Source organism: Hypanus sabinus, chromosome 1 (assembly GCF_030144855.1).
Source record: "Hypanus sabinus isolate sHypSab1 chromosome 1, sHypSab1.hap1, whole genome shotgun sequence".
Classification (NCBI taxonomy): Eukaryota; Metazoa; Chordata; class Chondrichthyes; order Myliobatiformes; family Dasyatidae; genus Hypanus; species Hypanus sabinus.
Window position 1 is genome coordinate 78,542,415 of NC_082706.1, and position 23,483 is coordinate 78,565,897.

The 23,483-nt window shown below is 40.3% G+C and overlaps 1 protein-coding gene across 5 annotated transcripts in view; it reads left to right on the plus strand.

The window, feature by feature from the left end:
• LOC132394773 (TPR and ankyrin repeat-containing protein 1-like) overlaps nucleotides 1–23,483 on the plus strand; it is a 179,656-nt gene that overhangs the window by 75,879 nt on the left and 80,294 nt on the right. For all 5 annotated transcript variants that reach the window (XM_059971183.1, XM_059971193.1, XM_059971207.1 and 2 more), the window contains 2 exons: nucleotides 10,327–10,572; nucleotides 10,756–10,929. In XM_059971183.1, coding sequence (XP_059827166.1) covers nucleotides 10,327–10,572; nucleotides 10,756–10,929 — 420 coding nt within the window. The remainder of the gene's footprint in view (nucleotides 1–10,326; nucleotides 10,573–10,755; nucleotides 10,930–23,483) is intronic.

Genomic DNA, 23,483 nt, shown 5'->3' on the forward strand with positions numbered 1-23,483 from the left:
CCTCCTCCAGGGACACGGTTCCTTCGGAACTAAACGTCTCACGCCCCTCCTGTACTCCATCTACCGGGGGCCTTCTCGCCGATTTTCCGATCGACGCGATACATCCTATAGGTATAGCTGCTTTCCCTTTTTCTGGCTCCTTCCTCGGAGCGGGGCACTTAGATGCAATATGTCCCACCTTTCCACAATTAAAACAGGTCTAACCAGGAAATCTCCAGGATTCTGGCCTGGTATCCTCACTTTTCCGGCTAGCTCCCGGCTGAGTTTCTACCTTAGCCGGCGAGCTTTCCCTACCGTTCCCACGGTCTCTCGGGTAACTTTTTGTCGAGGAAAACTTTGTCTTGTGAGTTAGGACATATTCATCTGCAAACCTATCAAATTCTGCGACGGACCTAGTCAGCCTCTCATTCAAATACATCTGGATCTCCTCCGGAACACAACTTTTAAATTCCTCAATCAACAGTAACTCTCTGAGACGCCCATAATCCTCGTCCACCCTTTCCGCGGTGCACCAACGGTCCAAGAGCAGCCCCTTCTCATGGGCTAGCTCGGTATATGTTTGATTCCACCCTTTCCTTAAATTTCTAAGCTTTTGTCTATAGGCCTCAGGTACCAATTCGTAAGTCCGGAGAATGGCCTCCTTTACTTCAGCATAATTCTCCGCTTCCCCCTCCTCCAGGGACAAGGCCGCATATGCTTGTTGGGCCTTCCCCTTTAACACACTTTGTAACAACGCCACCCACTGCTCTTTTGGCCACTTTTGATTTACTGCCACCTTTTCAAAAAGCAAGAAATAACTATCGACATCTGTCTCCTCGAACGGGGGTACCAATCTCAACTCCCTACTAACATTAAACCGCTCCGCTCAGTCTAACTCTTGATCCCTTCGCTCGTCCCTTACCATCTCCATCTCACAGTCATGTTTCCTCTGTTTCTCTTTCTCGACTGCTTCTAGCTCCTTTTAGGTGAATTTCATGCTGTCTTTGGCTCTCCCTTTCTCTCTCAGCCCTTTCTTTCTTTCTCTCAGCCGCTTCCAGCTCTTTTAACTTAATTTCGTGTTCCAGCCTTAATTTCTCCACCTCTAACTGAACCCATCTCACTTGATGGTACTTTTTCAGGGATATCTTCCAATACCTCAGCTTCAAACACATTCTTCTCAATGTAATACTGGGTTATGGCCCTTCGCACCTCCCGCTTTTTCATGGACGACATCACTTCTGCGAGGTTCAACCCCTTCGCCAAATTTAACAAGTCTGATTTGGTGGCTGCTTCTAGTTTTTCATAAATTCACCCACGTCCATCTTTGCTGGTTTCCCGTCTGGCTACCCACGTAACCAGATTCAAGTTTTTGGACGACAAGCCCGATTCACTGGCCTCCCAATTTGGTGTCAAATCCCGAGACCAGAAACCCCAAGTTGTTACGTATCCTGTAACTGGATAACTCACCAGCAAAGATAGAGAGGTCCGTTGGAGTCTGATAGCACTATTTTCGAACGTTTTTATTCATAAAGGGGGGCACAAAAGTAAGGTTAATACAAACATTCAGAACATATACATCGGCAAAACTCAATCTGAAGCGCGGGTATAGCAATAATCATCATTAAGAAATAATCTCGACTGTTTTCTAGGGGATAATATATCGTCCGTTGGAAATATAAAAGTCACTCAGAAGTCTGCAGGCTTCAGTCTTTTTGGGGAATCGCTGGGTTTCACATGTTTCAGAGAGAGTGAGGAGAAACGACAAAACTTGCCCGGGTCTTTGACGAAGCAACTCGGTTGAATCAGGGGAGCGTTGTTTCCCTGTTATTAGTTCGAAGTCCTTCTCAGTATTATCAGCCACCCGCTCCCCAGGCAGAGAAGTTACGGAGCGCACGTGGCTTTTGACTGGCTTCCAGCTATCACGGGAGCGTTGAGCGATCGAGTCCTTCTGGTGCGTCGCTGGGGTACCGCCTTCTGCAGTCCCCTTTTATCTTGACTTGCAGAGGTGTAGATGTCCATCAAAGTAGGGTGATGCAATCCCCACCCCCACATTGCCCGAGGGTGTCCATATCCGTGGTAGCTGTCACGTAGCAGGGTCATGCCCTTAGCACAGGTGTCTCTAAGAGCCATGGCCAAAACCATTACATTGTCTCTCATTTTCCTGGGTCCGAGACCCGAATTAATAGTGCTCTTGCGATTCTCCGGAAGGAGGGGGCTGCTCCCGCCCCTTCGGCCCCTCAGAGCTGTGGTACATTCATAACAGTTCTGAATAATGTAATATAATATAATATAATAAAACTCTGTCTGCAGTTCTTTGCATTTTTGGTTTCCAGGGGTGTTTGGGGTGGATGGAGGGAGGAGGAACAAAGGAGATAGTGAAGAAGTCTGGAAAGGATATGATGAGCATCGTGTGAGGAGGGAGATCAACCGTCAAAGACGGATTGATAGAGCCCCATGTTAAAGTGAAGAGCAAGCTGATAGGAGTAGGCAGGTAACAGTAACAAGAAATATTCAGGCCATAGCTAGCAGAAGGGTCGAGGGATAGATCAACTACAGGCAGGAAGGATCAAATAAATCCCTAAAGGATTTAGGCTATGCAGGAGTTTACTCAAGAAGGAGATCAGGAGGGCAAAAAAGGATCATGAGATAACTTTGGAAGAGAAGATTGAGGAAAATCCAAAGAGATTTTGTAAGTATATTAAGGGGAAAAGACTCACTAGAGACAGAATAGAGCTCTTCAAAGATCAAAGTAAATATCTCTGTGTGGAGTCACAGGAAGTGGGCAAGGTCTTCATAAGTTTTTCTTCTTTTTTACTAAGGGAGGGATATGAAAACTTAAGACCTTGAGATAGTTAATGGGGAGTCCTTGGGGATAGATCGCATAACAGCTGAGATGGTATTAAATATTATAAAGGTAGACAGATTTCCAAGGCTTAACCACGTATATACAAAAACATTGTGGGATGCTGGAGAGGAGAGTGCAAGAGACCTGACACTAGCTGTCGGTGAGGTGCTGATAGACTGGAGGGTAGTGAAAGTTATGCCTTTATTTAAGAAGGGCTGCAACTATAGAGCAAACATAAACAAACACAAACAAGAGAAAATCTGCAGGGGGGGACATCACATGATGATGTAGGATCGAGTCGTTGGGAATCCAGCTCCCTCGTAAAAAGTAATGAAATAGCGTTTAAATGAAGAAGAGTTAACAAATACCTATTAGAAACTATTTATAAGCAACTCAGGATTATCTTTTGATATGGCTCCTAAACTGAAACAGAAGAAAGCTACTACTTCGAAGACTGCGCAAGTCGGTGGGGAAGAAGGCCTAACCGTCTCGGCGAAGCCTCGACTCAAGTTGGATCTCCTCCCGGCGAAGTGCATGGCACTTCCGATGATGCGGGACAGGAAGTTGCAGCAATGTTCGCGGTCTCTAAGAAGAAACGGCAAGAACAACGCATGCACGAAAGTATGCATGAACAGATATTAACAGAATTACAAATCCCAACTACGGCTGGAAGTGAAATTGGAAGTGAATCGGAAGTAGAAATAGACTCTTTGGGAAATCCAGAGGAAGATGAAGAGGAAAAGAAGGAAGAGATTAAAGGAGACATAAAAGATATCCTGATATATATGACGAATGAATTAAAAGCTATAAGAACAGATATAAGTAGGATGCAGAATACACTAGATAATGTGGTGGAAAAACAAAAGAAGATGGATAATAAAGTTAAAGAGATGGAAGTAAAAGTGGAAGAAAACACTGAAAGAATAGATAAGATAGAAGTGAATAATCTTGCCTGGACAACAGAAAAAAACGGATGTTGGAAAAAATGGATGCGCTTGAGAACTCTTAATAAATGAAATAATATTAAAATTGTTGGTCTTATGGAAGGTACAGAGGGAGAAAATCCAATAAAATTCTTTCAAGAATGGATTCCGAAAAGTTTGGAAATGAAAGAAGGAAGTCAAGTAATTGAAATTGAAAGAGCACACAGAGCTTTAAGACCAAGACCTCAACAGGATGAAAATCCAAGCTCAATTTTGATAAAATGCTTAAGGTACCAAGATAAAGAAATGATCTTGAAGGCAGCTACTCAAGGTGCTAAAAAGAGAAATGGGCCATTGATAATAGAAGGGAAAAGAGTTTTTTTTTTATCCAGACATAAGTTATTATCTTTTGAAGAGGTGGAAGGAATTTAATCCAGTGAAAATATCTTTATGGGAAAAGGGCTATAAATTTTTATTGAACTACCCAGCAAAATTGATAATTTTCCTGGATAACGAAGAAAGGAGTTTTTTTTGTTGACTATTGGAAAGCGGAGAAATTTGTACAAGAATTACCTGATGTCTATGAAGAGGAGTAAAGAATTATAGAAATGAAATGAACTAATGATGAAGACTGAAACAAGGTTGGACTTGATGGACATTTATAAGGAAAAAAGAAGAATTGAGGAGTATTAATTGGGAATAGAGACATTAATTATTTTCTTTTTTTTTCTTCACTAGTATATTTTTTTTGCGGGGGAGCTGGAGGAGCTCCTGATCGATGGCTGCGAGTTTCACGTGTACAATCGTGGTGATTACCATGACCCGTAAAATGGGGAGGGGGGTAATGTTGTGTTCTTTTTATTCGCAACATTAGTGGGGGGGGGGGTATTTTGTTTTTTTTCTTATCTATTAGTTTCTTTCTTCTATTATTCTTCTTTTTTGCCTGGATGGTTGGGGAGAGACTCATAGCAACATGGAGAATATTATAAGAGTTCCCAAGGTATTATGAATGATTAATTTACTTAATTTTTTAAGTTTTAATGTTAATGGAATTAATGGAACTGTGAAAAGAAAAAGAGTTTTAACATATATTAAGAAAATGAAGGGAGATATAGCTTTTTTACAAGAAACACATTTAACAGAAACAGAACATAAGAAATTAAAGAGAGATTGGGTTGGAAATGTCATTGCAGCTTCCATTTAATTCAAAATCGAGAGGAGTTGCAATTTTGGTTAATAAATCTTTACCAATTAAAATACAAAAAGTAACAATTGATTCTGGGGGAGATATGTGATTACACATTGTCAAATTTTTTCAGAATTATGGACTTTTATGAACATTTATGCCCCAAATGAAAATGATGCAAAGTTCATACAAGAAGTTTTTTTGAACTTGGCTGATGCACATGATAAAATATTAATGGGTGGAGATTTTAATTTTTGTTTAGATCCAGTTTTGGATAGGTCAACTAAAGTTGCTACAAAATCAAAAGTAACAAAACTAACTTTATCATTAATGAAAGATTTAAACCTGATTGATATATGGAGAAAAACTAATCCAAGAGAAAGAGATTATTCATTTTATTCAAATAGACATAAAACTTACTCAAGGATTGATTTTTTTTTATTATCAAAAAATATTCAAGATAGAGTGAAAAGTGTGGAATATAAAGCAAGAATACTGTCAGATCATTCCCCCTTGATAATGATAATGATGGATAAGGAGGAATCGATTTATAGATGGAGATTTAATTCAATTTTATTAAAACGTCAAGATTTTTGTGATTTTATGAAAAAACGAATTCAATTTTTTTGGATACAAATCTACATTCAGTTGAGGATAAAATTGTATTATGGGAAGCAATGAAAGCATATTTAAGGGGTCAGATTATAAGTTATACATCTAAAATTAAGAAGGAATACATGGCAGAAATAGATCAATTGGAAAAAAATATCATAAAGTTAGAAAAAGAATCTCAAAGATATATGACAGAAGAAAAATGAAGACAACTTGTTAATAAAAAGCTACAATATAATACACTGCAGACATATCGAACAGAAAAAGTAATTATGAGAACTTAACAGAAATATTATGAACTAGGTGAAAGATCACATAAAATTCTTGCTTGGCAGTTGAAAACAGAACAGGCTTCTAAAACAATAAATGCAATTAGAACAAGTGTAAATAAGGTTACTTATAAACCTTTAGAAATTAATGAAACTTTAAAAAAATTTTATACTGAACTATATCAATCAGAATCACAATATAAGATTGCTGAGATAGATAAATTTTTATCACAAATAACCCTTCCAAAATTAAATTTGGAAGAACAGAAAGTACTAGATATGCCCTTTACATTAAAAGAGCTTGAAGAAGCTTTAGGATCACTTCAGAGTAATAAATCCCCAGGAGAAGATGATTTTCCTCCTGAATTTTATTAAAAAAATTTAAAGATTTATTAACTCCTCCTTTTATGGAATTAATATACCAACTGGAAAGAATGCATAAACTCCCACAACATTTTTTTTAACAGCAATCATAACTGTATTGCCAAAAAAAGATAGAGATCCTTTAAAACCAACATCATTTAGGCCTATTTCTTTGTTGAATACAGATTATAAAATACTAGCAAAAATTTTATCTAATAGAATATCTAAATATTTACCAAAATTAATACATATAATCAATGGATAATATAACCCAGTTACTCAGTATAATTCATTTGGCACAAAAAAGAGAGGAAATGAGTGTGGCAGTTGCTTTGGATGCAGAAAAAGCATTTGATAGATTGGAATGGGATTTTTTATTTAAGGTATTGGAATAATATGAGTTAGGAAAATCTTTTATACAATGGATTAAAACCTTAAATACTAATCCTCAAGCTAAAGTAGTTACAAATGGTCAGATTTCAACACCATTTTGCTTAACGAGGTCAACTAGACAAGGCTGCCCATTATCACCTGCTTTATTTGTATTGGCAATAGAACCATTAGCTGAATTAATTAGAACAGATTCAGACATTGGGGGTTTTAGAGTTAATCAAGAAGAATATAAGATTAATTTATTTGCTGATGATGTTTTGATTTATTTAACAAACCCATTGCAATCTTTGCGAAGATTATCTTTTAGATTGGAAGAATATGGGAAAGTATCAGGGTATAAAGTAAATTGGGATAAAAGTGAAATTTTACCCCTCATCAAAGGAAATTATAATCAATGTCGATTAGTAACTCAATTTCGATGGTCAATAAATGGGATAAAATATTTAGGTATTAAGAGTTGATAATGATGTAAAAAATTTATATAAGCAAAATTATTTGCCATTATTAATAAAAAATAAAAGAGGATCTTGCTAAATGGATGATGTTACCAGTAACATTAATAGGTAGAGTTAATGCTGTAAAAATGAATATATTTCCTAGATTGCAATATTTATTTCAAACTTTACCAATATGATTACCTCAGAAGTTTTTTCAAGAACTGAATAAATATGTAAGGAAATTTCTTCGGAAAGGAAAGATGTCAAGAATATCATTGGAAAAATTGACATGTAAATTTGATTTAGGAGGGTTACAACTTCCAAATTTTAAGAATTATTATAAAGCAAATCAACTTAGATTTATTGCGTCTTTTTTTGATGAAGAAAAACCGGCATGGATTAGAATAGAATTGGATAAGATAGGAGAAAATATACCAGAAGATTTTATATATAAATGGGAATCCAAATGGATACGGGGAAAAAAAGAATCTCCTATATTAAGACACTTGATTGATTTATGGATTAAGGTAAATATGGACGATGAGATAAAGAAATCTTTATTAGCAAAAAGAACAATTCAAAATAGGCTTATTCCTTTTACAATGGATAATAAACTTTTACATAATTGGTTCCAAAAGGGGATTAAATATGTAGGTGATTGTTTTGAAAGTGGTATATTGATGTTGTTTGATCAATTAAAAATAAATATAAAATATCAAATAACACTCTTTTCTGTTATTTTCAATTAAAAGCCTATTTACAAGAAAAACTGGGTCAAACAATGTTGACACCAAAACCTAGTGAAATAGAAATATTAATTCAGAAAGGAAAAATTAAAAAAATTTACATCTTGTATGTATAATTTGATTCAAAATCAGACAATTAAATCAGGAATTCATAAATCAAGACAAAAATGGGAATCTGACTTGAATGTTAAAATTGATGGAAAAAACTGGTCAAGATTATGTTCTGATAGTATGAGAAATAGAATAAATGCTCGACTTAGATTAATACAATATAACTTTTTTACATCAATTATATATAACACCACAGACAATAAATAGATTACATCGAAAACATTGGTCATACATATTTGAATTTAATCAAGAAATTGTTACTTTTTTACATTCTACTTGGTCTTGTTTTAAAATTCAACCATTTTGGATAAATTTTAAGACTTTAATTGGAACAAATTACTGGAGTACAACTCCCACATAGTCCAGTATTATTTTTATTAGGAGACATTGAAGGGATAATACCGAAACTTAAATTGAATAAGTATAAGGAAAAATTTATAAAAATTGCATTGGCTGTAGCCAAAAAAGTTATCGCAGTTACTTGGAAATCTGATTTATATTTAACTATGGATTGTTGGAAGAATGAAATACATAGTTGTATTCCACTTGAAAAAATTACGTATAATCTAAGAAATGAATATGATATATTTTTGAAAATTTGGTTCCCATACTTACAAAAGATAGGATTGAAGATAAAATTATAAAGTAATTGGGGAAGTAAAAATAAATATCAAAATTATTTTGAACTCCATGGAGCATGTGGGGATCCTCTGATATCCAGGCAATCTTTCTCTTCTTTCCTTTTTTTTCTTTCTTTAGATGAGGGTTAAGGGGAGGGGGGGGAGGGTTAATATTATTTTTCTTACTATTTATCATCACATTTATGCTTCATAATTTCGAAAAATTAATAAATAAATAATTTGGAAAAAATAGAGAGAAAATCTGCAGATGCTGGAAATCCAAGCAACAAATTCAAGATGCTGGAGGAACTCAGCAGGCCAGGCAGCATCTATGGAAAAGAGTACAGTCGACAGTTTGAGTGAGACCCTTCAACAGGACTGGAGGAGAAAGAGATAGAGGACTCAGCCCAAAATGTTGACTGTACTCTTTTCCATAGATGCTGAGTTCCTCCAGCATTTTGTGTGTTGTAAAAGTAAACAATGCCTGTTTAATGCAATGTGGTTATATTATTACTGAACTGTAGTGAGTAAGGCTTTGCTGGGTTGGTACAAGAACTGGATAGCTGAAGGGAAGTAGCTCTTCTTGAGCCTGGTGGTGTGGGACTTAAGGCTTCTGTACCTCCTGCCCGATGGTAGCTATCGAGAAGATGGCAAGGCCCATATGGTATTGATCTTTGATAATAGATGCTGTTAAGGGTGGGTAGTCATGTACCTCTGATATATTAGGCAGAGTCCATTACTTTCTGCAGTTTCTTGCAAATCGAATGCCATACCAGACCATGATGCAAGCAGTCGGGGTACTTTCAACAGAACTTCTAAATAAGTTTATTTGATACATAGAGAGGTGGGGCTTGGAATGACGTGGGCCGAACACAGGAAATTGGGACCAGATGGGTGGACATTGTGGTCAAAGTGTACCTGTGCTGTATTTATTGTTCCATGGCTGTGAAAGGAAGGGGTTTAGACAAAAAAATGTAGCAAATTAGTCAAAGGGAAATAAGTATGATGAGACGAATATGTTGTGTGGATGACTCTGGGTAGAAGAGGGTGACAGGATGAGATAATGTTGAATATGGTTACAACTGGGGTTCCAGGGAGAAGATTAATAAAATTATGGTATTTGATGAAATAGGTAGATTTGGGGCAAACTGCCATTAGATTAGGGACAGTGGATCCAGGAGCAGCATATATTGTGGTGGTCATGGGGTCAGTGCAAAGGTGCTGTGGAGATACCCAAGTATTGGCTTGCAGGCCTTCAATTTTCCACTGCATTCACAATATAAATGTACCCCTGATTTTCCCAGTGATAGGAACAACTGGAGTAAATTGGACCACTCACGGTGGCCCTTCAACCATATACGAATATAGCCAAATGAAACTGTGTTCCTCTGGGGCCAAGGTGCAAAATAAGCTACCAACAGCACATGGCACATAGTACACATGATTACGATTTCAGAAAAAAAAATCACAAAGAAAATAAAATAAACATGTGAAAGTCTGCAAATGCTGGAAATCCAAAGCAACACATACAAAATGGTGGAGGAACTCAGCAGGTCAGTCAGCATCCATGGAATAATAATATAGCTCCAGTCCTTGAGTGGGATGACTATAGTGTAGATTGATGGTAAATTGCCCCGGTACAGCTTGTTCTTCCACCGAGCAAACACCAGAGGGTAGCACCAAATGATCACATTAGGATTAAATTCCATTTGTCAATGTTCCACCCAGCTATAGCCATAATCTACATTCATTGCTGTCTTACAACACAACCAATTTTTCTGTTGTCATCTGCAAAATCGTACTGCATTTAAACCATTCATATAATTTGTGTTTATTTTTCAGAGATTAGCACAGCCACTTTAACTGACTTGGACCCTAAATTTGTAACCAACTTGGTAAAACAACTTCTTCACGAATGTAAATGGGATGAAGCTTTGCGCCTACTGAATGTGGGATCTAATGAAATGCAAACCAAAGAAGCAGTTTTGAGATACGACTTCTCAGATCTGAATTTGTGCACAATTATATGCAATCTTAACCAGCATGACAACAAAGAAGTACTTCTGCAAAAATTAATAGATTTTGGAGGTAAGGTTTTTAAAAAAAGTAAGTATCAGTCTTAAAGATGCATCATATCCTTCTCTGATTTGTTAAATCTGTGCCTCCACTTTGTATCATAAATACTTCATTGTTGTAAACGGACATCCTAGCATCATTTTCCTCTTCCCAGCACTTACTTGACCCACTCTTTGTTGTTTATTGTTTTTACAGCTCCTGTCCGTGGAATTGGTACTGAAGTATCTCCAATGCGGTTTTCGTTGGAAAAGGATGATTTCAAGCTTGTGCATTTCTTGTTGAAAAATGGGGCAGATCCACAAGATCTTAGTATAATGCCAGGCGACACTCCTCTTCATGCTGCAGTTTATATTGTTCTGGACAAAAAGGGTAAATCTTTGGCCTTACTTGCTAAAACATCATTAACTAACTTCAATACAGTTCTTAAATCAAACTTATTAATTTGTCATAATTAACTTAAATATAGAAATATAACGGGAATTTAAAATGTACAGAAGATGGGTGTTTCCAAAACTTTAGAAATGCCCCTTCTTCCTCAGATAATTGAGTTATATGGCATAGAAACAGAGCCTTTAGCCTTAGTCATCCATGCTGACTGTGTGCTGGTCCTGTTGTGGTTTCTCGTGCCCCACAAATGATTAGGAGATGCAGAAGATTCTTCAAGAAGGGTTAAACTTTAATTTGCAAATCAAAGCTGAGACAGTCATTGAGCTAGTCGCGGATTGCCCACCGATCCTTGGACACAGCATTTTTTATAGCAATCTCCTGGTCCAGTTGTATTAGCATATGTAATCGGTCTATAGTTGCGTATCACACGTACATCCGCCACTATTGTTTCTACCCATTGACTTAATCATGTTCTAATCTACATCTCTTAGCTACCTCTTATTAACACAACATTGTCTTCTACGTTCTTAGGATTTCATTCTCCTACTAAATTGGGTACATGCATAGCAAATAGCAAACTCAGATTTTTTAATCTACACCTTTTAGCTACCTTTCATTAACACAACATTGTCTTCTACACTCTTAGGATTTCAGTCTCTAGCAAATAGCAAGTTGCAACTTTTATACTCCAATATATCCCCCCTTTGAGACCCAGAGGGTCTAACACAGAGAAAAGACTGAGAGTCTGCACACAAAAGCCCCAATAATCTCAAGCATTTATTCCCAAATCTTGGGTTAAACTATAATTTTCTGCGCCAAGACCTCAAAGTATTCTCTCCTTGTTACCCTGGGCCGCTGAGCCAAAAACCTGTCCCTCTGTACCTGAGACAGGGAAAAAGACTCAGAAGCCCTTACAATCTACTCCCACACTGTCGTTTTGCTCTTGTTCATCCTGCAGGTGTTGTCGACTGTAACGATACACTTTCGGTGCTTCTTTCTCCACTAAGCTTGCTTCAGTAATTGCCACGAGCATCGGAAATTGTTTGGTTGCAGCACGCACTACAAGAGATTTGAGACAAGGAAGAAAACAGCACAGCACAAGCGCACAGCTCAACAATACAGTACTGACAGTTACTGCTATTTTAATCAGCCATGCTCCCCATCCTCCAAGTCTATTTTCCAACCAATCAAAGAACTGATGTTCAAATCCTGCATTCTGTTTGACCTCCGTCCGCAGATTCTTTAATTTATTCATTGCCCTGGTGAAAGACCCTTCTGGGCTAGTATTGTTCGGTATGAAAGAGCAGCATTGTTCTCCAAACATTACACACACACACCCTTTTTCTGCCAAAAGCCAATCCAGTACCTGTCTGTTTTGCCATGCCATCCTGCTAGTTGCATCCAGCTGTTGCCCTAAGGCCTCCAGCGCATCATCGGTGTAGTTGATGAATCTCTGTTGATTGTAGTATATATAGTTTATCCATTCAACATTTTTGCTTACCCCTATCACAGGTATGATAGCTTCCCAGTGAGCATCTCATGCGGTGTCAGGCATGTCATTCGATTAGTTTGCATGCAGTAACTCATCAATGCTAACGGTAAAGCATCGACCCAATTAAGTTTAGTGTCTGCACAAATTTTGTTTAGTTTGGCTTTCAGGGTTCCATTAGTTCTCTCTACCATGCCCTGCGACTGAGGGTGGTATACACATCCAAATCTTTGCTTTATCCTCAGCGCCTGTAGTACCAGTTTGACCACTTTCTGGATAAAAGCTGAACCATTGTCTGAGCTAACTTCTGTAGGTATTCCAAACCTTGGGATCACTTCATTTGTCAGAAATGTTACCACTGTCTTTGCCCCTTGATCTCTTGAAGGTACGGCCTCCACCCATCTGCTAAATCGATCAATTACTACCAGCATGTATCTTTTCCCTCTCACTGTCTTTATCATGTCTACGTAATCGATCACTAGATGTTTAAATGGTCCTTCAGGTACAGGAATGTGACCTATTGGGGTTGTAATTCCCTTCCGAACATTATTCTGTGCGCATACCTCGCACTGTGACAAGACAAAGTCCACTGAAGCCTGTAAATAAGGTGACCAAAAACTGTCCTCCTTTATTTTCTTCATCACTTCCCTCCTTGCTTGCACAATGGTCAATCCCATGCGCTTCTGAAATCAGAATCGTCAGTAGAGGGGTGGGCGCTACCAACAAACCGTCTTCCATGCTGCACAAGCCTTCCGGGTTCTGTTTGGCCCCCCTTCGTCTCCACATTGTCTGTTCTGCCAAAGTTGCCTTACCTTGTATTTCAATTAGGTCCTTTACGTCAGGTTCTGGAGTTAGGCTCACCTGGGGGGCAATGACAGCTGACGTACACCCAGACGCTTTTCTGGCTACCTCGTCCGCAGCTTGATTTCCCTTTGTTATTACAGTTTCCCTTTTTATGTGCCTGGCATTTTACTATAGCCAATGCTTTAGGTTTCATTATGGCTTTTATTAAGTCTAGAGTTTGCTGACAATGTTGTATGGGATCTCCATTGCTCTTTTTAAAACCTCTCTGCTTCCACACTGCCCCGAACAAATGGCATACTCCATGAGCATATGCCGAATCAGTATAGACGTCTACTTTCTCACTTTCCATCATTTCACACGCAGCTGTCAGGGCTTTGATTTCCGCTAGTTGGGTGGAACACGGTTGGGGACAGGATTCCATCCTAATAATCTTATAGCTCAACTGATCCTGCTGCACGACTGAGAACTCTGCATAATTTCCATCATAATCCCTATAACAAGAGCCATCTACGAACAGAATCTTTTTATCTGCATCCTCTAGTGGTACTGACCGTAAATCTGCTCTCAATTTGGCAAATGCCATCGTCTTCCCTACACAATCATGGGGTTCTCCTTCATAGTCTAAAGGGACATAATCGGCTATATTACTGGTAGTGCATCTCTGTATAGTTATATCTGGAAATGTCAATAGCATCCGATACGCTGCTATCCTGGCTGGCGTCAACACAAATTTCCCTCTTTCCAGCAACTCTGCTATTTTGTGGTGTGTGTACAGAGTCACAGGATAGCCCAGGGTTACAGATGATGCCTTTTCATATGCATAGTACAGCACCGCCAATCCCTGATAACAGGGTGGATACCCCTGAGCCACCTCATCTAGTCTCGTACTGTAGTATGCTATTGGCTGCTTTGCTTTTCCTGTGCCTGTCTCCTGTGTTAGAACCGCTGTGACATAACCCTCCTATCGGTTGGATACATACAAATGAAAAACTTTCTCGTAGTCAGGCAAAGCTAATGCTGGTGCTGACTGCAATTCCTGCTTAATAGTATTGAAAATTATCTCTGCCTCTCCATTCCACTGTAAGCCATTTTTCAAATTTGTATGTCCTGCTTCTTTCATTATCTTTCTTAAAGGTGCCACAATCTCAGCATATTCTCCTATCCAATCTGAGCTGTACCCTGCCATTCTCAAAAACATCATCATCTGCCCTGCAGTCCGGGGTTTGGGGGCCTTAGTTACTGCCTTAATCTGATCTGGTGCTATTGCCTTCACTCCCTTGGATATTATCCTGCCTAAGTATTCCACTTGCTGCTTGCAAAATTGCAGTTTCTTTTTGGATACTTTATGTTCTCCGTGTGCCAGCTTCTCTAACAGTTATAGTGTTCTGCTCACACTGTTCCTTACTGTAGGAGCAAATCAACAGGTCATCCACATACTGTAACAATGTACTTTCCAATGGTATGCCCTCTAGGTCTGCCTTCAACACCTGATTAAAAACATGTGGTGATTGTTTAAATCCTTGCGGCATTCTGCTATAGGTATACTGAGCACCTCTGTAAGTAAATGCAAACAGATACTGACACTTATCGGCTAGAGGAATGCTGAATAGACGGCAACTCACCTAACCTTTTATCTTTCTGCTGGCCTCTTTCCTTTCCCAGCAAGGGCAGGTGTGGTTGGGGAGTTATTTCGACCTCTCTCACTGTCCCTACCATATCTACACTTACCATTATTTTAATGCAATTGTTGTCTTCTGATATCCACACCTCTGGTGTGATTTTTCTCCACAGTGTTACGATTTCAACACTCTTAACTAAAGGTCCTAAGTCTTTAGACTGATATCCCTTGTTTACCAACAATGTTACGTGGGGCGCAGCCTCCGGTATCCTGTGCTATTTTTCTAAAAAGGTGTTCCACTTAACTTGTAAAGCTGCCCCTTGCTTTCCAATTATCACAGCCTCCCCTTCCAGATGCTGTTGGGTATATGCCTCCAGGTGCCATCTTCCTCTCACTCCCTGTTCTGAGTCTCGTCAAAAATCTCTGTACAATGTAGCTCAGATTTGGGCATTACAGCCCTGGGTAATATAGCCTGCACGCCCTCTTTCCATTTTTCCCAGGTTTCCTGAACCTGATCTGCGATCTCTCCTATCCAAAAGACATTAGCCTTCTTGTCTTCTCGCACTATCAATTGAGCCCCTGCTCTTTCCACACTCAGCCCATTTCTGGTGCATTCTAATTTTAATTCCAGTTTCAATAAGGCATCACTGCCTAACAAATTAATCGGAGTTCCTTTAAATACCAGCACTGGCAAAATAATTCCTTTATTTCCCATTCTCAACCGCACTGGAGCCGTGCACTGTGTCAACTGTGTTTTCCCTGAGAACCCTACCGTCTTAATAAACTTTCCTGACATGGGAAGGTGAAGGGCATACTGTGGCTGTACACAAGTGTACGTGGCTCCAGTGTCTATCATCATTGGTGTCAGTTGCCCTTCTAACATAACCTGAACAATGGGTTCCTCGTCTGCCTCCCTTGTTATCGTTGGGTAATGTCCCTTCCCACTTGAGTTCTCGGGGCACCCCTAATACCTCGTATAGGGGTTCACAGGTCTGCTTGGGCCTGTGGGGGCTGGTCCTTGGCTAAACTTTAGTTCCCTTCTTCTCGGTTCCTGCTGGTGTGCGTCAGGCCATGGTGTAAACAGACAATCTCTTTTCATGTGACCTGGCTGATTACATCCCCAGCACAATCTCTCTACCTCTCTTTCCCCCTGTCTCCTCACTGGTTCCCTCTGCCCTTAGCTCCTCTGTCCCCCTCCTTGAGACTTCCAGTCCTGTCTAGGCTGTTTGAATTTAGTCTGTTCCTGATAGGGCATTTGTGGGAATGTTCCTCCAAAGACGATTATTGGCATGGGGTTTTCCGGCCTTTGTCTTACAGTATTATCGGTTCCTTCATATAACAGTGCTTTGTCCAGTTCGATGGCTGTACTCGGACTGGTGGTTGCTGGCAGCATCTTTTTGATTTTCTCTTTTTCCTTCTTTTTGAGCTCTTCGAGCTGCATTTGTATTAACTTTCTTTGCACCTCTCCCTGCTGCTCAGCCAACCTTCGTTTGTCTTTCCGGTATTTCTCAACCGCATGGACTAGGTGGTCTCTAAATTCTTGTGGGGTCTTTGACGTTAGCCCAACCACTTCCTCCAGTTTGGATTTTACTTGCGGAGGCATTGCATCCAAAATGCTATGTCGGAACAGTGAGGTCATAAATAAGCTATTCTCCACCTCTTGCTCAGTCTCCAGTCTCCACCTTTTCAACTGGTTTTCTACGTAGGCTGCTGGGTTTTCAGTGTCTCCCAGTGGATCCCCTTTTAAGGCTTTGGGGTCCACTTTGGGTGGGTAAAGCTTCCTGAGGGCCTGCCATACCCTCTGCCTCACTCTGTCAAACCCATCTCCATCAGTTCTCGGGTTGTTCGAGTTTACTATGCCAGCCATTTCCATTAGTTCATTAAATTTGGAGGTTCCCATCAACCTTATCAATAGTACCTTCAAATCTCCCATAGCCAATAATCGTCCCGCCGTTTCTTCTTCAAAGGCTCTAATCCATTTCCCTGCTCCTTCATGTAGATTGGGCAGAGTGTTTTTCAGCCCTTCTAGGTCCTGGGATCCCCAAGGGATATACTACACGTCCTGATCCTTTAACTAACAACTGCATCATTCTTCCTGCTTCTTCCCACCTGCCCTGGCTCTCCTCCTCACCTGACTCCCCATCTATCTCAGGGTATGTCTTTACTGCCTCCCACACAAATGTCTCCGGGGTCCTTTTCTTCCCTCGGTCTCCTTGTGGAGTCCTTCCTTTCTGTCTTGATTCAATACTTGGTTGGCCCCTGGAGTATTGTTCGCATCTCCTCTGGCAATCCCCTCTCAGTAACTTCTGGCTCTCTCTCTACTTCCGCATGTCGCTCCCCTACCGCCTCCTTCTGCTCTTCTAGGCTTCTGCCTCCTACCTCTTCCCCACAAATTCTCACATCCTCTCTCTCTCCACTTAACTCTTGCTCCTCCAATGAGTCACCTTCTTTTCTAGTCTGTTTATTTCTACAGTATAACCGATACTCCTCATATTCCTTTTCCTCTCCCAAGTATTTCATCCGTTCAATCCCTTCTTCCATTTCTCTCTGTACCTGTTCCACCTTTATCCTTTCTGCCTGTATCTCCCTCCATATCGCCGCTTTTTCCTTCTCGTATTGTTTTTTTTCCTCCTCATTATCCCAAACTTGTTCTTCTCCCTGCATGTTTACTGTTCCCGTCAGCAGAGGGCACTGCTTAGGGGTTCCTTCCTCATTATAGGGAGGGGGCTTTTCTGTTTCTTTCACATCCGGGTATAGAGCTGAAGCCAGCTTCTCACCATACCCTCCTCTCTCTCTAACAGGCTGTTTCTCCAGCACTTTAGTGTCTTCCTCGCTTGTAATCAATATTCTACCTGTCCTCCTCAGCCTTTCTCCCTCCGTTCTGAAGAGTTTTAGCACTTTCATTTCTCGTTCTCTTTTTTGCCCTCTTCTTAGATTTATCTTTTGGTTTGTAATTTTTAATTGGTGCCTCCATTTCTTCGCACAAGCTTACATCAAACGTTCCTTCTCTTGGCCATTTTGTGACCAGGTTTTTGGTTCTCTTTTCCCATTTTTCTGAAGTTTTTGTGATCTCATATTTATTTATCGGGAATTTTTTGCTCAGAATCTCTACTGCTGTTCCTTTACCTGTCATGTTATTCTCTCTTTTTAAGGTATTTCAGAGATTCACAGTTTGTTTACTGGATAATATTTTTTACTCTAATTCTATGCCTAGTCTATTGTCTATCTATCAGCGCTTTAAACTATATATTGGACTGTCCTTGTGTTCTGTTATATATATATATTGGACTGTTCTATTGTGTTCTGCCCGTACAGACCTCTATTCAGAGCAGTATCCACAGAACTTTCTCTTTGCACCTCGTCCATTCAGACCCTTATCTCTTAAGGTGGTATCCACGAGGGTTTTTTCTATTTTTCCTTTCCCTGCCTGTTCAGACCTTTGATTCATACGAAGCGGTATCCACAGGGACTTACCAACACCACGTGGAATTTTTCTTAGCTTAACTTTTTATTAAGTTATTTGTACTTACCCTCACTGCAGTGTTCTTGATCAATCCTCTGAGCCTCCTGTTAACCCCCAATTCTGCCAATTCTTTGGACCGGAGAGACCCTTCGGCAGTGGTTCCACACTTCTGAGACTCCAAGACCTCCCCAAAGCCAACAGAATTCTTAGTCCAAATTGTCGCAAAAAGCGCTTTCCTTTTGTTTGGGTGCACCCTTTTAATCTGTTAGCCTTGTGGGGGTCCCTAGAGGATTGGGAAGCATCCCCAATCTGCCGTTTCCTTTCCACGGGTCTCTTTCCGGTCCTGCCACGGTCACCAATTTTGTCGTGGTTTCTCGTGTCCCACAAATGATTAGGAGACGCAGAAGATTCTTCAAGAAGGGTTAAACTTTAATTTGCAAATCAAAGCTGAGACAGTCATTGAGCTAGTCGCTGATTGCCCACCGATCCGTGGACATAGCATGTTTTATAGCAATCTCCTGGTTTAGTTGCATTAGCATATGCAATCGGTCTATAGTTGCGTATCACACGTACATCCGCCACTATTGTTTCTACCCATTGACTTAATCATATTCTAATCTACATCTCTTAGCTACGTCTTATTAGCACAACATTGTCTTCTACATTCTCAGGATCTCATTCTCTAGCAAATAGCAAGTTGCAACTTTTATACTTCAATAGTCCCACCTGCCTACGTCTGACTTGTAGCTCTCTGAACTTCTCCATGGCTTCTAAACCTTGCTAATGTGCTCACCGTAACCATTATTTCTAGCAGCATGTTACAAATACGCACTGCCCCATTGTGTAAAGAAGCTGCTCCTAATGTTCCTTTTAAATCTCTTGCCTCTGATCTTAAACTATGTTTATTTGTTTCTTGCACCACCTCCCTACGAAAAAGGCTATGAGCTTTCAACCTGGCTATGCCCCTCATGATCTTATGTACCTCTGTCAGGTAACAATCAGTCTCCTACGTTACAGGGAATAATTTCCTGTTACATGTAACCTCTACTTGTAACTCAGGCCCCCAAGTAAAGGCAACATCCTGGTAAATCTTTTCTGCACTATTTCTACTTTAATATATTTCTTTTATCAGAGTGAAACCAACTGTACGCAATATTACAGATAAGGCCACATCAACATCTAATATAACTGCATCATATTTCCCAGCTCCTGTACTGGCCTTGACTGGTGAAGGCCAAAGTGCCAACCACCTTTCTACCTGAGACACTACTTTCTGTAAACTACTTGCTCACCTAGGTCCCTCTGTTTCATAATAATTCCCTCACATTTATCTGGATTGAAAGCCAGTTGTCAGTCCTCAGGCCACATAGCTAGCTGCTCAAAATCCCCCTATAGTTTTTGGTAATCTTTTCCACTCTCTACAACATGAGTGATTTTAGTATTATCTGATGACTCACTAACCATGACTTGTACATTTGCATCCAGAATATTTGTATAAATTACATACAACAAAGGTGCCAGGTCCTGTAGCACACCACTAGTTGTGGGCCTCCAGTCAGTGAAACAATGCTAGACATTTCCTTGCAATAAGCCAATTATGAATGCAATCTGCTGCCTTCCCCTGCATCCCATGCAATTTAACTTGCCAGATTGGCCATTCATGAGCCTATACCTTCTTTGTTACCTCCTCCAAGAGGTCTGTCAAACAGGATTTCCCAAGCTGTGCTGACTGTACAAAAGTGGAACCTGTGTCTTTAAATATTGGTAGACCCTGTTCATCAGAATCAGATTTTATCAAAACTGACTTAGGTTGCAGAATACATTATTTTCCGGCAGCAGTACAGTACAACACACAAAAAATTACTTCAAGCTACAACAAGAAATATCCTACAAGGTGCAAAAGGAGAGCAAAATAGTAAGGTAGTGTTCATGGACTGTTCATAAATCTGATGGTGGAAGGCTAAAAACTGTTTGTAAAACATTTGAGTGTGTATTGGCAGGCTCCTTAACCTCCTAGCAGATGGTGGTAGTGAGAATACGGCATGTCTTGATGGGTAATCATCCTTTACGATGGATGCTGTTTTGAGGCACTGCCATTTGAAGGTGTCTTTCTGGGCCTGTACTCCCTGGAGTTTAGAAGAATGAGGGGTTTGGGGCGGAATCTCATTGCAACCTATCGAATATTGGAAGGGTTAGATAGAGTGGATATGCAAAGGATGATTTCCATAGTTGGTGAGTCAAGGACCAGAGGGCAGTGAATCTGTGAAATTCATTGCCACAGATAGCTGGGAAGGCCAAGTCATTGAGTTTATTTGAAGCAGAGGTTGATAGGTTCTTGATTAGTCAGGGTGTCAAATGTTATGGGGAGAAATCAGCAGAATGGGGTTGAAAGGGGATAATAAATCAGTCATGATGACATAGCGGAGCTGGCTCGATAGGCTGAATGCTCGAATTCTGCTTCTTTGTCTTATGTCCTCTATGGTAAGGAGACTAGTGCCTGTGATTTGCCCTCTGCAGCTTTTTATTTTCCTATGTATTTGAGCCTCTATACCAGGTGGTGATGCAAGCAGATGGTGAAACATCTGTCAAAACTTGCTAGAGTCTTTGGTGACCATGTCAAATCTCCTCAAACTGCTAAAGAGGTATAGCTGCTGGCGTGCTTTCTTCGTAATTGCATCAGTGTGTCTTCCAAGATAGGTCTTTAGAGATGCTGACACCCAGTAACATGAAAGTGCTCATCCTTTCCACTGCTGATCCCTCGATGGGGACTAGTGTGTGTTCCCTTGAATTTGTCTTTCCTGAAGTCCACAGTTAAATCCTTGGTCTGACTGTCACTGAGAGCAAGGTTGTTGTGCTCCCATTCAACCAGCTGATACATCTCACTCGTGTCCACCTCCTCATCACCATCTGAGATCCTGCCAACAACAGTTGTGTCATCAGCGAACTTAAAGGTGGTAATTGACCTGTGCCTAGCCATACATTCATGAGCGGAGCAGTAAGCTAAACACCGATCCTTGACGTGTACCTCAGTTGATTTGTCTGCGAGGAGCAGATGTTACTTCCAATCCACACAGACTGATCTTCCTGTAAGGAAGTCCAGTTGCAGAGGGACATACTGAGGCCCAGGTTTTGAAGCTTACTGCTAGGTACAGACAGACATACTTTATTGATCCCAAGGGAAACTGGGTTTTGTTACAGTCGCACCAACCAAGAATAGTGTAGAAATATACCAATATAAACCCATAAATAATTAAAAAATAATAGGTAAATTATGCCAAGTGGAAATAAGTCCAGGACCAGCCTATTGGCTCAGAGTGTCTGACACTCCGAGGGAGGAGTTGTAAAGTTTGATGGCCACAGGCAGGAATGACTTCCTATGATGCTCAGTGTTGCATCTCGGTGGAATGAGTCTCTGGCTGAATGTACTCCTGTGCCTAACCAGTACATTATGGAGTGGATGGGAGACATTGTCCAAGATGGCATGCAACTTGGACAGCATCCTCTTTTCAGACACCACTGTCAGAGAGTCCAGTTCCACCCTCACAACATCACTGGCCTTACGAATGAGTTTGTTGATTCTGTTAGTGTCTGCTCCCTCAGCCTGCTGCCCCAGCACATCACAGCAAACATGATAGCACTGGCCACCACAGACTTGTAGAACATCCTCAGCATCGTCTGGCAGATGTTAAAGGACCTCAGTCTCCTCAGGAAATAGAGATGGCTCTGACCTTTCTTGTGGACAGCCTCAGTGTTCTTTGACCAGTCCAGTTTATTGTACTGAGGGCATGATGGTATTGAATGCTGAGCTGTAATCAATAAGTAGTATCCTGATGTAGAAATTGCTGCTAAGTGGAGACCCAGTAAGATTGCATCTTTTGTGGACCTGATGTGGCATTAGGCAAATTGTAGTGGGTTGTTATGTACTGCTCAGCTAGGTCTTTTTCATAAGCAGTAACAGACAACAACAAACTTGTAGTAGAGCAACTTATAAGGACATTTATCATTTGCATCATTCGTACGTTAAGTCGTCGGTAGAAAACTTCCATCTTACAGCTCAAGCAGATAATTTTTGTATGTTTACAGAGTCCAGTGATCATTTTCATGTCCTTGAGGTTATTCCATCCTTAACTGCATCCTGTTTTATCTCACATTTATCTTGCATGAGCCTATTTGTCTTTGTCCTTGAAGCTTCCCCCCCCAACAATTGTGTCTTGCTTCTCTGCTTTTGATCGTGCAAGCACTCTGTGCTCTAAGTCACATACTCTTGCAAGCTTATCGTCTAGCTACATCAGCATGTAGCACTCTTCAGCTCTTCTATGCACAAGCTACCTTCTGTCTGAGCCAAAGTTTTCAAATTTTGACTCTTCAATCCCGAGCATTTGCTGCAATTGCTCAGCACTTCAGTTCTTCTGTTTTCGTGCATAGATGAGTCTCTTGGGCTTGGTTCCGCTTTGAAGGAATAATTTTTAGCAGCAACTTTTCCATGAAGGCCACTTCTGACAAGTCTTCTCTGGATTGTTGAGAGATGTGTTTTGGTTCCAGTGGTTTCTGTGAGTTCAGAGCTGGTAGCAATGCTGGACCTCTTCTGATTTAGACGGGACATCAGTTTGATGTATCTTTCTTCTACTGCACTCAGTTTCTGTGGCCGACCACTGTGTTTCTGGTCCTCAACCATGCCCATTTCTTTAAATCCAGAAATCATCAACTTCATGCTTCTGCAGAAGAGCTTGCAGAGCTTGGACAGCACATCTTGAAACTCCTCTCTGCCATGAAATTACTGCTTGGGAGAGACCTTGCTGATGCAAGATGATCACCTTGTGTTGTGTTGCTCTGCTCACTCTTGCCATGGTGTAAGAAGTGAAGATTGGAAGGTTGAACTGTCACATCTGTCACACCCTCACTTTTAGTTTGGTTGTCCTTTGCCCAGTTTGATTCCTTCTACACCCATTTCCATTTCAGTCGATCAGTTTAGTTCTTTTGGCTCCTTATATCATTGATCATTACTACCTGTCTGTGGTGTGTTTAATCATGCACTGGGTTATATACTGACAAACTAATCAAATTTTTATTTGAAAAATAATCTAATACATTACTTAATGAAATACAAAAATTTCTCTAACATTTAATTTTTTGGAAAATGAATGGTGATCTAAAATCTGTTC